The 12884-nt window shown below is 38.7% G+C and overlaps 1 protein-coding gene across 1 annotated transcript in view; it reads left to right on the forward strand.

Annotated features, from left to right (window-relative positions):
• Positions 1–10626, forward strand: part of abcd3a (ATP binding cassette subfamily D member 3a) — a 47756-nt gene extending 37130 nt beyond the window's left edge. Inside the window, exons 17-23 of the mRNA XM_088001365.1 lie at positions 2735–2812; positions 4607–4672; positions 5479–5568; positions 5649–5768; positions 5888–5992; positions 9370–9426; positions 9661–10626. Of these exons, the coding sequence (XP_087857491.1) occupies positions 2735–2812; positions 4607–4672; positions 5479–5568; positions 5649–5768; positions 5888–5992; positions 9370–9426; positions 9661–9738 (594 nt within the window). The 3' untranslated portion in view covers positions 9739–10626. The remainder of the gene's footprint in view (positions 1–2734; positions 2813–4606; positions 4673–5478; positions 5569–5648; positions 5769–5887; positions 5993–9369; positions 9427–9660) is intronic.
• Positions 10627–12884: the final 2258 nt, after the last annotated feature.

A 12884-nucleotide genomic window follows, 5' to 3' on the forward strand; every position in this document is an offset into this window, starting at 1 on the left:
GGAGTCTGGGAGCACTCTAGATTCAAACTGAATGACCATGGCTGAACATGTTGTAATTCAGTAGTAACTAAACAATACAACCAACATATGTGTATCTAAAATGCACCAATACTGGTTTGCTTGCTTGGGAACCGGCCTCTTGATGATCACTACGGTGCAGTGGCAGTTTCTGGTATGTGTGACATGGGCAACCGCCCAGGGAGACGTCTTGTGGGGGGCTGCCCCCTCTTCCCTCTGCAATTAACTGGAGGATCTGAATGTGAACAGTGGCTAATGCAATACCCCCCTCCCCAACACCATTCCCAATTTTTTTATATTTAAAAGGCCCTCCAGTTCCAGTACTAAATGTTCTTTCAATATTATTTTATTGACCCATGGGAGGGTTTATTTGCTATTGTTATGCTATAAGTTAACAATGGTCTCAAAATGACTATATTATCATTTAATGCAATAATTTCTGGGACAATTGATCATCCAGCAAAATTTGTTATCGTGACAGGCCTAGTGACAGCGATGGTGCTGACTCAATTATAAGTGTTTAAGGTAGTAATTTTCAGCCAATTGCTATCTAAATCATTTGTTTGTCATCATAAACAGTTTTTGTGTTTGTCAGGTGGCGATGTTCCTCTTTTGGCCAGGCTAACCTAATCTAGAGTTTTAGATGGAGAGAGTATGCAGAACAACCCCAGGTTGGGATTCGAACCTGGTCAGGCAACTACAGCACAGTGATGCCCTCTTACCAGAATCAGAGCTCTGTTTCATAAACAGCAGATGATAAAAGCCTCATATTGTGTTTAGTCAAAATCAAATCTGAAACACACTCAAAAAAAGTAAAATAATGAGCTCACCAGGATCAGGAAAACAATGTCTGAATGATTGCAGACACCCAGGTGTGGAAACTGGCATCCGCCTTTGGACAAATGTGGGTAAATTTATGAATTGGAGTGTGAATTTGAACAATATACAAACCAGCTTGGCAGGTTGGCAAGTTGAGTAGAAAAAAAATGCTTTCAGTTTTGACTCCTGTCTAGGGGTGGACTGGTCATCAGGGTGATGCCATTTCAGCTGAAGTCAGAGTGGAAGTAGGGTACATATGTACAACAGAGTTGAGAATAAATAATATGATTTATATAATTTACATAATTTGATTGTACTGACAGGTTTTGTAACCCAGGGAAATGTTACACACAAAATAGAAAAACAGAGGCTGGTGAAATGTTTGAGTGGCCGATTTCATTTTTGTTTTACATTTTTAATTTCCACCCCTGCTGACACCATTATTTAAAGTTCAGGGTGGCCAATTGGGACAAATGTTTTAGGTTAGTTCTGTTCATTTTAATTAGCCTTTGTGTTTTTCTATGCTCAGAATTGAACAGTTTTTCTCTGGATTGAAGGATACAATTCAAAAGTATTGCATTAGTTAAGTTAGGCAAGTGTTAGGGTTACCCTAGGGTTAGACAAGCTTTTCTTTCAGAGTGTTCTCTTTCTACCAAACTTAACATTTTCCTCTGTTATATTTTTGCTGTTTCTAAAAAAATTGTTAGATTTCATCTAATTCTTGCACAACACCAGTCACAAGGACAAAATTCAAATAATCTAATTGGAGCTCTGCCTGAAGACCGTTTCTGTATGACAGTCTCATGACATGTCTTAACATGGTAAGACATGTTGAGACATATCTTAGCATGTCTTAACATGTTGCTCAGATATACTGATATTGTAATAGTGAGATGTTCTACAGTAACATCTCCTGGATGACACCATCAGTTGTTGGCAAGAACTGTTAATCTACCTCCTTTGCTTTTGCTGCTCCTCTTTATATCTCTTGTCTGACAAAAGATGTTGGGTATATGAGCCCATTATGATGGATGTCACAATTACACATTATAACTGTCCAAAAGTAAGCGCACAACAGCTGCACAGCCTCCAAACCCAAGGGAATAATTGACCAAAAATGCTAAGCTTGAATCAAAAACATGAACAAAAGTCTAGAAACGGAGCAGAGCTGAACTCTGCTCTGCTCCATGGCTGCATGTTGGAGCAGTGCTGCTCCAACATGCAGCCACCTGACTGAGGAATAGAGGTTATTGCACATAGCTCAGTTCACATTGTGCCAGTGATTTACCTCCATTCCTTCCTTCTCATCAAACTATGAGCTGCATTTATGACATCACATGTGCTGCACAAGTTCATTTTCTGCAATAAAAGTGGGTACAGTTATTGATGTCAGAACATATTAAGAGCAAGAGAGCAATGCTGATGAGAAGCTAATGGAGGTAAAGCTAACTGGGTGATGCAGCTCCACATGCCACTCTACAGATTGCAGCACTGTGTTGTCCATTGTTATGCCTGTTTAAAAATCAGTGATGTATACATCTTTTTAAGGCCAGTTCCTAATGGTGAAAAGCATCAAATATTTATCAGTCGACCCACAACCTTTATTGTAATATGAATGCAGCAGTACAGAGGACACCATATCTACAGATCACAACTACATAGAAAAGATAAATGGAGCATATTTAACAAAGGATTGTACCTACGCATCCTTCTGCATCTTGACTCTTGATTGAGAGGCTTACCACTTGCAATATTTCCAAAATAGATGAAAATAGAAATTTTTTGCTTGAGAAAAAACAGGAAAAGTTTACAAAAATCATTTTCTTATGGTTAATATGTGCATTGTGTAAGGATGTGTTTTCAGAAAGCTAAGCAATTGTGTTTGTGTGTTCTGAAGGTGAGGTCCGGCACCAATGTTCTTGTTTGTGGACCTAATGGCTGTGGAAAGAGCTCCTTGTTTAGAGTGCTCGGAGAGGTGAGTGTGTTGTGTTTGGGTCTCCAGGTAATGCAGCTAAGCATCTTTTTGGGCTCAAGTCTCTGCCTGTCAGATTTTTGAAAAGAGAGCCCAGAATCCTTAAACTTCCCTCTACCGTCTGTCAGGACATAACGGTAAAATAGATTTTTAATCTCAAGGAGTTTATTATCCTGGTTAATCCTTTAAAAGACGCTGTTCCACTAGCTCGTCTCTAACCGGTTCAGACTCAGTCCAGCTCAGCCAGATTTGTTTTCCATTAGCAAAACTCGCGCGGCTCAGCCCTGCTCTTGTCAGATTTTTGGACCTACTTCAGGGGTAGTACTAGTAGGATCGAGCAGGGTACAGCACTGAAAACTGCAAACAACATTTACCATTTAGCTGTGGACCGCGGACTCTCTGGTATCAGAGAGCTGCTCAGTATGGAGGAGTTTATTTCTGAGTTTAGTCAGGAGGAGGAAGCAGGAACACATGTACAGTGTATCACAAAAGTGAGTACACCCCTCACATTTCTGCAGATATTCAAGTATATCTTTTCATTGGACAACACTGACAAAATGACACTTTGACACAATGAAAAGTAATCTGTATGCAGCTTATATAACAGTGTAAATTTGTTCTTCCTCCAAAATAACTCTGTATACAGCCATTAATGTCTAAACCGCCGGCAACAAAAGTGAGTACACCCCTAAATGTCCAAATTGAGCATTGCTTGTCATTTTCCCTCCAACATGTCATGTGACTAGTTAGTGTTACCAGGTCTAAGGTGTGTATAAGGAGCAGGTGTGTTCAGTTTTATACTTTTTATTCCCACAAAAGTCCCGACAGTATAGCCTGTTTGAGGCGAATGACGAATATATTTTGAAGGGCAAGTTTGCGTACAGACTTAACAATCTAATTCCTTTATTATGAATCAATTGGTTATTCATGTATTTTGTATATTTAAAATATTTTCCAGTTTCAGCATTAAATGTTCTTTAGAAACTTGTTTATTAATCTTTGAGAGGGCATATTTGCATTATTGCCATTTTAGGCTATTAGTGAACAATGGTTTCAAAATGACAATATTATCGCTTATAGCACTATTTCTGGGGCAACATTTGTTATCATGACAGGCTTTGTCCCTGTGAGCTTTTTAACCTGTGTGCATCAAGTCACTCAGCAGACCACAAAGAATTATGTTAGGAGAGCAGGAAGAAAGTGGATATAGGAGAGATCATGAAATTAATCATACTAAGAACTGTGATTTATTGTAATATTTATCAATTCTAATCCATTGGGTCAGTGAACTACAAATACTGACAGCATGTTTGGGATTGTTAACATTTCTTGCTGGAGCAGTTGGTTCTTGGTAAATGATGTCCTACAGAAGAATTAGTGAGCTTTGTTTTTAGTGTTTGTGTTTCACTGTCATAAACTCTTTAATGTGTATTATCAGAGATAGAACAAAATAGAAATAACTTCTATTGTCCCTCAGTGGAGACATTCATGTGTCACAGCAGCAAGTTGACAGACAAAATGGAATCATGTGCATTTCCACACAGGTGGAAATATAAAAACAGAAGGTAAGAATAATGAGGGGAGGTTTACAGTGTTACAAAATAATGCTGTAATGTTACTAAATATATCTTATTTCTATTAATGAATATAAAATCAACCTTATGGTTCAAATTAACAATGAGGATTTCTTCACTGACCAAAAGGATCAGTAAGTCATGGCTCAACGCTGAGGCATCTCCTTATGTGGTGCCTATTTGTTCATTTCTAATGTTTTTTTTTTGTTTGTTTTTTTCATAGTTGTGGCCATTGTTTGGTGGAAACCTGACTAAGCCTGAGAGAGGAAAACTCTTCTATGTTCCACAGGTAAAACTTTTCAAATACAATTTTTCTTGTGTAGGTCATCATTGATGCAACGTGTGAAGAGTAAGAGATGACCAAATGGATTGTCCTGCATGTAAAAACAAGACTCAAGACAGGAAGAAAAATGTGGATTTTTCTGTTTGACTCCTGAAAAAGTCAAGAAATGTGCTTAGGGTTACCCTTAATTTGTATATTTTTCAATATATTGTAGTTTTCTAATTCTATTACACTACAGTGTAAAACATTTGAAGATGGCTTCACTTGAAAATGCAATTTAAGTCAACCAGGCTAAGCATTGTCTGTTTATTTTAAATAGGGTTGTTTTTACACCAGGAGCAGTGATAGAAAAGATGGAGTAAGCTAGGTATACAGTAGATGCACTGAACTGTAAAACAACTGTGTCTTGTTGTCAAACACAGTCAATGTAAAATGTTCTTGGAGAGCATGCTTCAGGGTCTATATCTTTAGTTCATGAAACTGTGGACTGACTCCAGCTGTTCTTGTGAGAATGAGGAAAGCATGTCTCCATAAAACATGTGCATCGTATTTAAGTAAATGCCATGTTTCTGTCAATGGTTGTCAATTCTCCCAAACAGGTCATATCTGTGTAGCCTGTCTCTGAGTGTATTCAGACTTTCACATCAGCAACTAGATCTTTGGGTTGTTGGATACTTTTTGCAGGAAGCTGTCTGACATTCAACTTCAGAAATTGTTGATAACTGAAAGAGCCAATGATATCTGAAACTAGACTGCAGCTGAAGCCAAGAGAATTGAGATGGAAGTTTTTGAGTTGATTGGCTTTCTTACAGAGACCCTATATGACTCTCGGCTCCCTGAGGGATCAAGTCATTTATCCAGACACTGTTGAAGAACAACGGAGGAAGGGCATCTCTGATCAGGTAGGTCACAGGACACTCCTTCATACACTTTCACCGTCATTGCCTGTGTCCTTAATGATGATCTGACTTTGTCTGACCAGGTATTGAAGGATTATCTTGACAACGTTCAGCTTGGTCACATTCTGGACAGGGAAGGCAGCTGGGATGTAGTCCAGGATTGGATGGATGTTCTCAGTGGAGGGGAAAAGCAGAGAATGGCTGTAAGGACTTGGCATACTGAACACCTTTCTTCCTGCTTTATGAAATTATTATTATTATTATTATTATTTTTATTCTTTTATTTTATTTTATTTATTTTTTTGCTTTGCTGAATGTGAAGATGGCCAGACTGTTCTACCACAAGCCCCAGTTTGCTATTCTGGATGAGTGTACCAGTGCAGTGAGTGTCGATGTGGAGGACTATATCTACAGCCACTGCAGAACGGTAGGGCAGCCCACAGATGTGGATGACACCCAATCTGAATGCAGACATGGATCATTCCGAATTGATTAATCAGACAGTAAACATATTTAATCTTAATGTTAATTTGTAACCTAAAATTTGAAGAACACCATAGGTGGAACTCATCAATGTGCAAGTGCAGCACCTGGACAGTTCATGGTAGACACAAGTCATGAGTAAGAAATACAAGCTGGATTGTCTGTTTGAAATGATGACAAGAGTCACTACATATGCAGGCTGTGCAAAAGTTCAGCTAAAACAATTTAAGACACAGGCCATCTTATGTCCATCATAATTCTGGACATTATGATGGCCTTTCTGGACTAATGTCACTTTACTACCGAGCCCTTTGCTACTGGAGTACCAGTTTCAGAGCTGATACTCCAGTTTTGTTCCACAGGCAACCAGTCTGTGATGTACGCTGCCTTTCACCAAACGGCTGATCATTTAGATGTTAAAATAACAGAGTATGCTATAAAATAATGAGTTTATCCCCACATGACAATCAGCATGAATTATTTTTATTTCAACAATGACTAATAAAATATTTTAGACTAGGTCTAAAGTTTGGTTCTAAAATAATCCAACTTTTTTTCATAAAAAGAAGCTTTTTTTCAGAGTAAATAAGATATATTTGCATATCTCCAAACAAGACTTGGTTTTCCTTAAAACTGATGCTGGGGCATACGAGTTGCTGTCTAGAATTAACTTTATAATCAAATTAAACCTGGCCAATAAATTGCAAATATATCATCATGATCAGTGTGTACATTTTTCTCATTTCAAAAGGCTGTTTGGAATGTAATGACTGCTGGCTATTATATTCCAAATGTTGTATTTTGCATACAAATATACAGTGAGTACAGAAAGAGTTCAGACCTCTTTAAGTTTTTCACTCTTTGTTTCATTGCAGCCATTTTCTAAAATCAAAAAAGTTCATATTATTTCTAATGAATGTACACTCTGCATCCCATCATGACAGAAAACAACAGAAATGCAGAATGTTTCGCAAATGTATTAAAGAAAAACTGAAACATCACATGGTCATAAGTATCAGACCTTTTGCTGTGGCACTCATGTTTAAGTCACATGCTGTCCATTTATTCTGATCCTCTTTGAAATGGTTCTACTCCTTCATTGGAGTCCAGCTGTGTTTAATTAAACTGATTGGACTTGATTAGGAATGGCACACACCTGTCTACATAAGACCTCACAGCTCACAGTGCAGGTCAGAGCAAATGAGAGTCAGACAGAATTGTGGCAAGGTTACAGATCTGGCAAAGGGTGCAAAAAAATTCTGCGTCATTCAAGGTTCTTAAGAGCACAGTGGCCTCCATGATCCTTAAGTGGAAGAAGTTTGGGATGACCGGAGCTCTTCTTAGACCTGGCCATAACTGAGCAATCGAGAGAGAAGAACGTTGGTGGGAGAGGTAAAGAAGAACCCAAAGATCACTGTGACTGAGCTCCAGAGATGCAGTTGGGAGATGGGAGAAAGTTTCACAAAGTCAACTATCACTGCAGCCCTCCAGCAGTCGGGCTTTATGGCAGAGAGGCCCGACAGAAGCCTCTCCTCAGTGCAAGACATATGAAAGGCCTCATAGAGTTTGCCAAAAAAAAAACACATGAAAGACTGTCGGACTATGATGAATAAGATTCTCTGGCCTGATGAGACGAAGATTGAACCTTTTGGTGTTAATTCTAAGCGGTAGGTGTGGAGAAAACCAGACACTGCTTGGCACCTTTTCCACTGGCTCTAATGGTCTCGGCTCGCTTTGGGAGTGTTTCCACCGGCCTTTTTTTGAGGCAGACTCTACTTTTTAGGTCCCTTCTTCGGAGCTGGGCCATAAAGTGCAATCAGTAATACTTTTATAACAAATTTATATCAGTAATGATTTCTGAGCCACCTGCTTTCCTCAGGTGGGAAGGACAGCAGAGATCAATTGTCCTCCTCACCACATCGCAGCATTCCTCCCACCGCGCATTTTCTTGAAGTCTCAGAAAAATCACAATCAGGCTATAAAACAATAGCTCAGCTTTCTCTTCTTCTGTCTCAAAAAACAACAACTTGCATTGGGTCCCATAGTAACGAAGTACAGCACATGGCGCCTGGAGGCGGGGCGCTATCTCCCCCCTTTCCCCGGCCCCTCACCACCAGGAGGCGTCACCCTGCTACAAACCGAGCCGGACCTGTGGAAACATGGTCACTCGAAATAAAGCCAAGGCGAGTCGGGCTGCTAAAGTAGAGTGTTAAGAAAATAAATTTAAAATATGCTAATTTTAAAACTTAACATGTCTTGATTGAAATAGCCTAATTACAGTTTTCAGATTATTAACTTATTCTGGCCTATTGACCTTTATGTTACCTGTAGTTGCAGCAGATTGTTTGCTAAGATATTTTTGAAAGTGCCTTTTGTCTGTCTGGGAAACAATCAGGAGAAGTTCCAGCTTTCACACTGATCTGTGAAAAGCCATAAAACGGCAGAAGTTCAGGCCAGTAGAGGAGAGTCTCTGCTTCCACTTTGTTTAGATAAAGGGGACAAATTACCTTTGATCTTGGAAACAAATTGCAGGGAGTTTCTAACTTTAGAGAGGGTCAGAGACAGCTCCTGGTCGGATGAGCAAAGATTATTTGAATAAATTAAAGACAAGAATACGCCTTTACTATAAAACTTTGCTCTTGCAATTCTCCAAAGACGTCTTTGCTTTTCTTTCTTTCTTTTCTTCTTCTTCTTTTCCATTTGTCTCAGGTACAGCCATGAGTCCTACGAAGACTCATGGCTCAATAGGGTGCTTCTACTCAATACTGAGCAAGAGGTCTGAATACTTATGACCATGTGGTATTTCAGTTTTTCTTTAATAAAATTGCACAATTTTCAAAATTTTTCTCATGTCAAGATGGGATGCAAAGTGTACATTGAGAAATATGAACTCTTTTGATTTTAGCAAATGGCTGCAGTGAAACAGAGTGAAAATTTTTAAGACGTCTGAATACTTTCCATACCCACTGCTGAGTCTCGGCAGCAGAACACTGGACACAAATGCGATGTTGTTGCATCAGTTTAGATTAAATCAAAACGTTCTAATACCGTAAATCAAACCATTAACCTGACAAAACAAGCTTGAGATCTTTTCTCAAGATGATGACAGAATGACATTATAACAAAATTGGTTTGCTTTAAAGATTCTGAAAACTGTCCTGCCCATTAGCCCACATGGCTCTTGAGCTTTGGCCTGCGTGGCCGATGCACTCTGGTGGAGTTTTCACCAAATGCTTATAGGGAGTAAATCAGATGAAGAATCAGCAGCGATAAACGCCAAGTTTTAACGAGTCTTCTCTACATGTTCTGTTTGACCCACAGGTGGGCATTACGTTGTTTACAGTGTCCCACAGAAAGTCCCTATGGAAACACCATGAGGTAATCACAGAAGCTGTTCAAATCTCCTTATATAATTGTTCAGACCTTTTGTGCTTCATGATCTTCTACACTATAGATGATCATTATATGCTGAAATGTTCTATGTTGAACTTTGATCAGTCATTGTGTGTTGTTTCCTCTGTCTATACTGTCTGACCCACATGGCTCTTGAATTGATGTTGAACCAGACACAGTTCATTCCAATTAATCTACTGTATTGTTCTCTTTGTGAAGTACTATCTCCACATGGACGGCAGAGGGAACTACGAGTTCAAGCCCATCACAGAAGAAACTGTAGAGTTTGGCTCCTAAGCGCTAGGTGACAGAGCCCACACTGTTCTCTTAGAAACAGTCCATTAACTTGGTTCTTTAAAGACACAATTCACAGCTATAGCTAGAAAATAATATGCAAGATGTTTTTTGTTTTTTTGCTATTTAACATAAATTTTGTTTGGGTTAATCTTTGTGATTCTGCAAAATGTTAATTTTTTACTTAAGATGTTTTTGAAGGACGATGGGGTGTGTGGGTATTAGCCTTTATTCTGAACTTTGACTGTGTGTGCACCAGATTGCAACTCACAGCAGTGACAGGTTTAAAAAGACTGCGTTCTTTGAGAAAAGATCAAGTATTTGTCCAAATGTATGATAGATTCTCCAGGTCTCCTGTCATACTATAAGTACTGAGGCTGTTTTGGTGTGAACCTGTTAATGACTCTTGATTTCACTGTAAGCACTGATCACGGTTTCTTTCCTGGCTCATTTCAAATTCTCTGAATCATAGACCTCCACTAAGTATCCAGGCCAAGTTTTAGTGCTGAACACAGCTTCAGTTAATGATCATAACTTAGTACCATTTTGGTTTCTGAAGTCTAAAGACCAATCAGGAAACAACAAATCTTCTTATTTTTAAACTGGCCTCCTTCCTGGTTCGTAAAGCCGTTTTTATATGTTTACATATTTCTCTGGCGGTGAGCTAAAACACAAGTCAAGCTAATTTTACTTGATCTTTATAACTGGGGACTAGGTACACTTATATGATTATACACACCCATAATAAATGTTTTTTTCACTCTAATGTACTTTATAAATAACCTTATTTTGGAATAAAGAGGCCTTAACTGTACTGTTGGTTTTATATGAACAATAATTATGTCATAATCTCATTTTGCATTTAAAATGTATAAAACTGTAGGAACCAAATCTTCAATGCCCCTTCTTCTTTTTTTCTTTACACATTCAACATTTTTTTGTGCTGCAGAGGAACACAGTTAACCAGAAGTCAGACCACCAGACTTAAAGTTCTGATTTAACTCAGAGAGGTTAAATTATGTGCTTAATGTTACTTATAATTAATTTTGGTGTTTTTTTAGTGTTAAAACATTTGACACTAAGGTGTAAACTAGGATCATCCCAATAAATTAGAATGTTATCAAAAGTACATATGTTGCAGTTAAGTCAAGAACTGAACTGAATACTGTAACAATGAAATACATCAAAAGCAGGGGACTGTCATTAAATCAAATTTAATAGTATTGACATTCTCAATAAATGAATGATAAAGTTTATCTATGATCTGTGTTACAATTCAACCATTTATAGGGGCCCTGAGGGGCTAAAGGCTAAAACAGGCTAAAGGGGGCCCTCAGTAGCTACTGAGTTTTATTTGCCTTGATATCTCTGCCTTACAATTCTAGATGTCCGATGTGCTAACATAGAAAAATAATGTAGAGTTAACCTCTCTGAGCTTGTTTGATCTTTAAAGCAGACCGTAGCCAAGTTGCTATGGAGATTAAACAGTCAGCTATTATGAGGGTTTATTTAGTAAAATAGCAGCAAATTTCATAATAATTTGCTTATGAAATTTGTTGCTTCATAACCAGCAAGTTTTTCTCCTATGACCAACACAGCCCTCCAGCTCTGTCAGCAGCAGAAACCCATCAACAGCAACATTACACCTATTGGGGGACACAAAGCCAAAGTGGTGCAGTTGGTCGCACTGTTGCCAAGCAGCAGAGCTGTGCTGAGCTTTCTGCATGGGGTCTGCATGTTCTCCCTGTGCATGCGTTGGTTTTCCATGAGTCCTCCGGCTTCCTCTCTTGGGCCGGAGGTACTTGATGCTCTTCCACATACACTGGGGGTTGTTGGTGGTGAAGTGACCCTGAGTTTTCTCTCCATATTTGGCTTTAGCCCTCACAATGCCTGTAGTCAGTCCTGTCCTCACCTCTGAGTGTTGATCCCTCATCTGTGCTGAACTTGGTGACCTGAGCTTTCAGCCAGGGTTTCTGGTTTGGATAACAGATGGTGGTGGTGACATCATCAGCACACTTGGGGATGAAGCCAAGAACAGAGAAGGTGTTTTCTCCAGGTCACTCCCTCTTTATGTAGTCGCCTCTCTGAAGAGCTGCAGATCTGTGCACTGAAAACAGTCCTGGAACACAGTGACTGTCGTCTTCGTTGACGTAATCCGCCTCATCAACAGACGATATGCTGTGTGTAGCTGTGGTCAGAAAGGCCAACATGACATTAGAAAGTTGCTCCTTTTATTACCTTTACATATGTTCTCTCTTTGTCTTAAAACAGGTATTTTACCCAAAGATTTAAAAGTAGCTAAAGAACAACTTTGTTCAAATCTGGGGATGTGAATTTATTCAGTCACTATCAGCTGATTTCTGTGTTATCTAAAGTACTTAAAAATTGTAAAGAAAAAAAATAATAAAATAAATAAAAAACTAAAATAAATAAACTTGTACAATCATCAGTATGAATTTAGAAAAAAAAAACTTGTCCAGAAATATTTTTTCTCTGCTGTTTGTTGATAACTTTGTCAATTGGTATATTTGTAGGTTTTTCAAAGGCATTTGACACTAAATCATGAAATTCTTTGTCAACTCAATAGGCTCAGAGAAAGGCCAAGTCTTTGGATTTTAGAAGTCAACCATAAGACTTGAAATGGCTTAAACCAGGGGAGTCAAACTCCAGTCCTCAAGGGCCGCTGTCCTGCAGTGTTTAGATGTGCCACAGGTAAAAAACAGTGGAATGAAATGGCTTAATTACCTCCTCCATGTGTAGATCGGTTCTCCTGAGCCTTGTGTGTAATGACCTGATTATTCTTTTCAGGTGTGGTGCAGCAGAGGCACATCTAGAAGTTGCAGGACAGAGGCCCTTGAGGACTGGAGTTTGACACTCCTGGCTTAAACTAACAGTGACATATAACTTTGATAAAAGCAATGAGATTGTATTTGTCTTTTATGTAAACACTTTTTTTAAGAAGAAAAGTAGAGAAAATTTTAATGATTTAAGGTTAAAACTGGAAACCATCAAAGGGTGATTTTTGATTAGGAACTAATCATTACAAATGATGATGATTGTATTGTATTGAAATGGAAGAGAGGGTCAGGAAATGACCAATGTGGTGTGGACACACGGCAGAAGCTCACAGACATGGAGGGACATTATGG

Source organism: Poecilia mexicana, unplaced genomic scaffold, assembly GCF_051168715.1.
Source record: "Poecilia mexicana isolate PSO_F unplaced genomic scaffold, ASM5116871v1 scaffold_20, whole genome shotgun sequence".
NCBI classification, from domain to species: Eukaryota; Metazoa; Chordata; class Actinopteri; order Cyprinodontiformes; family Poeciliidae; genus Poecilia; species Poecilia mexicana.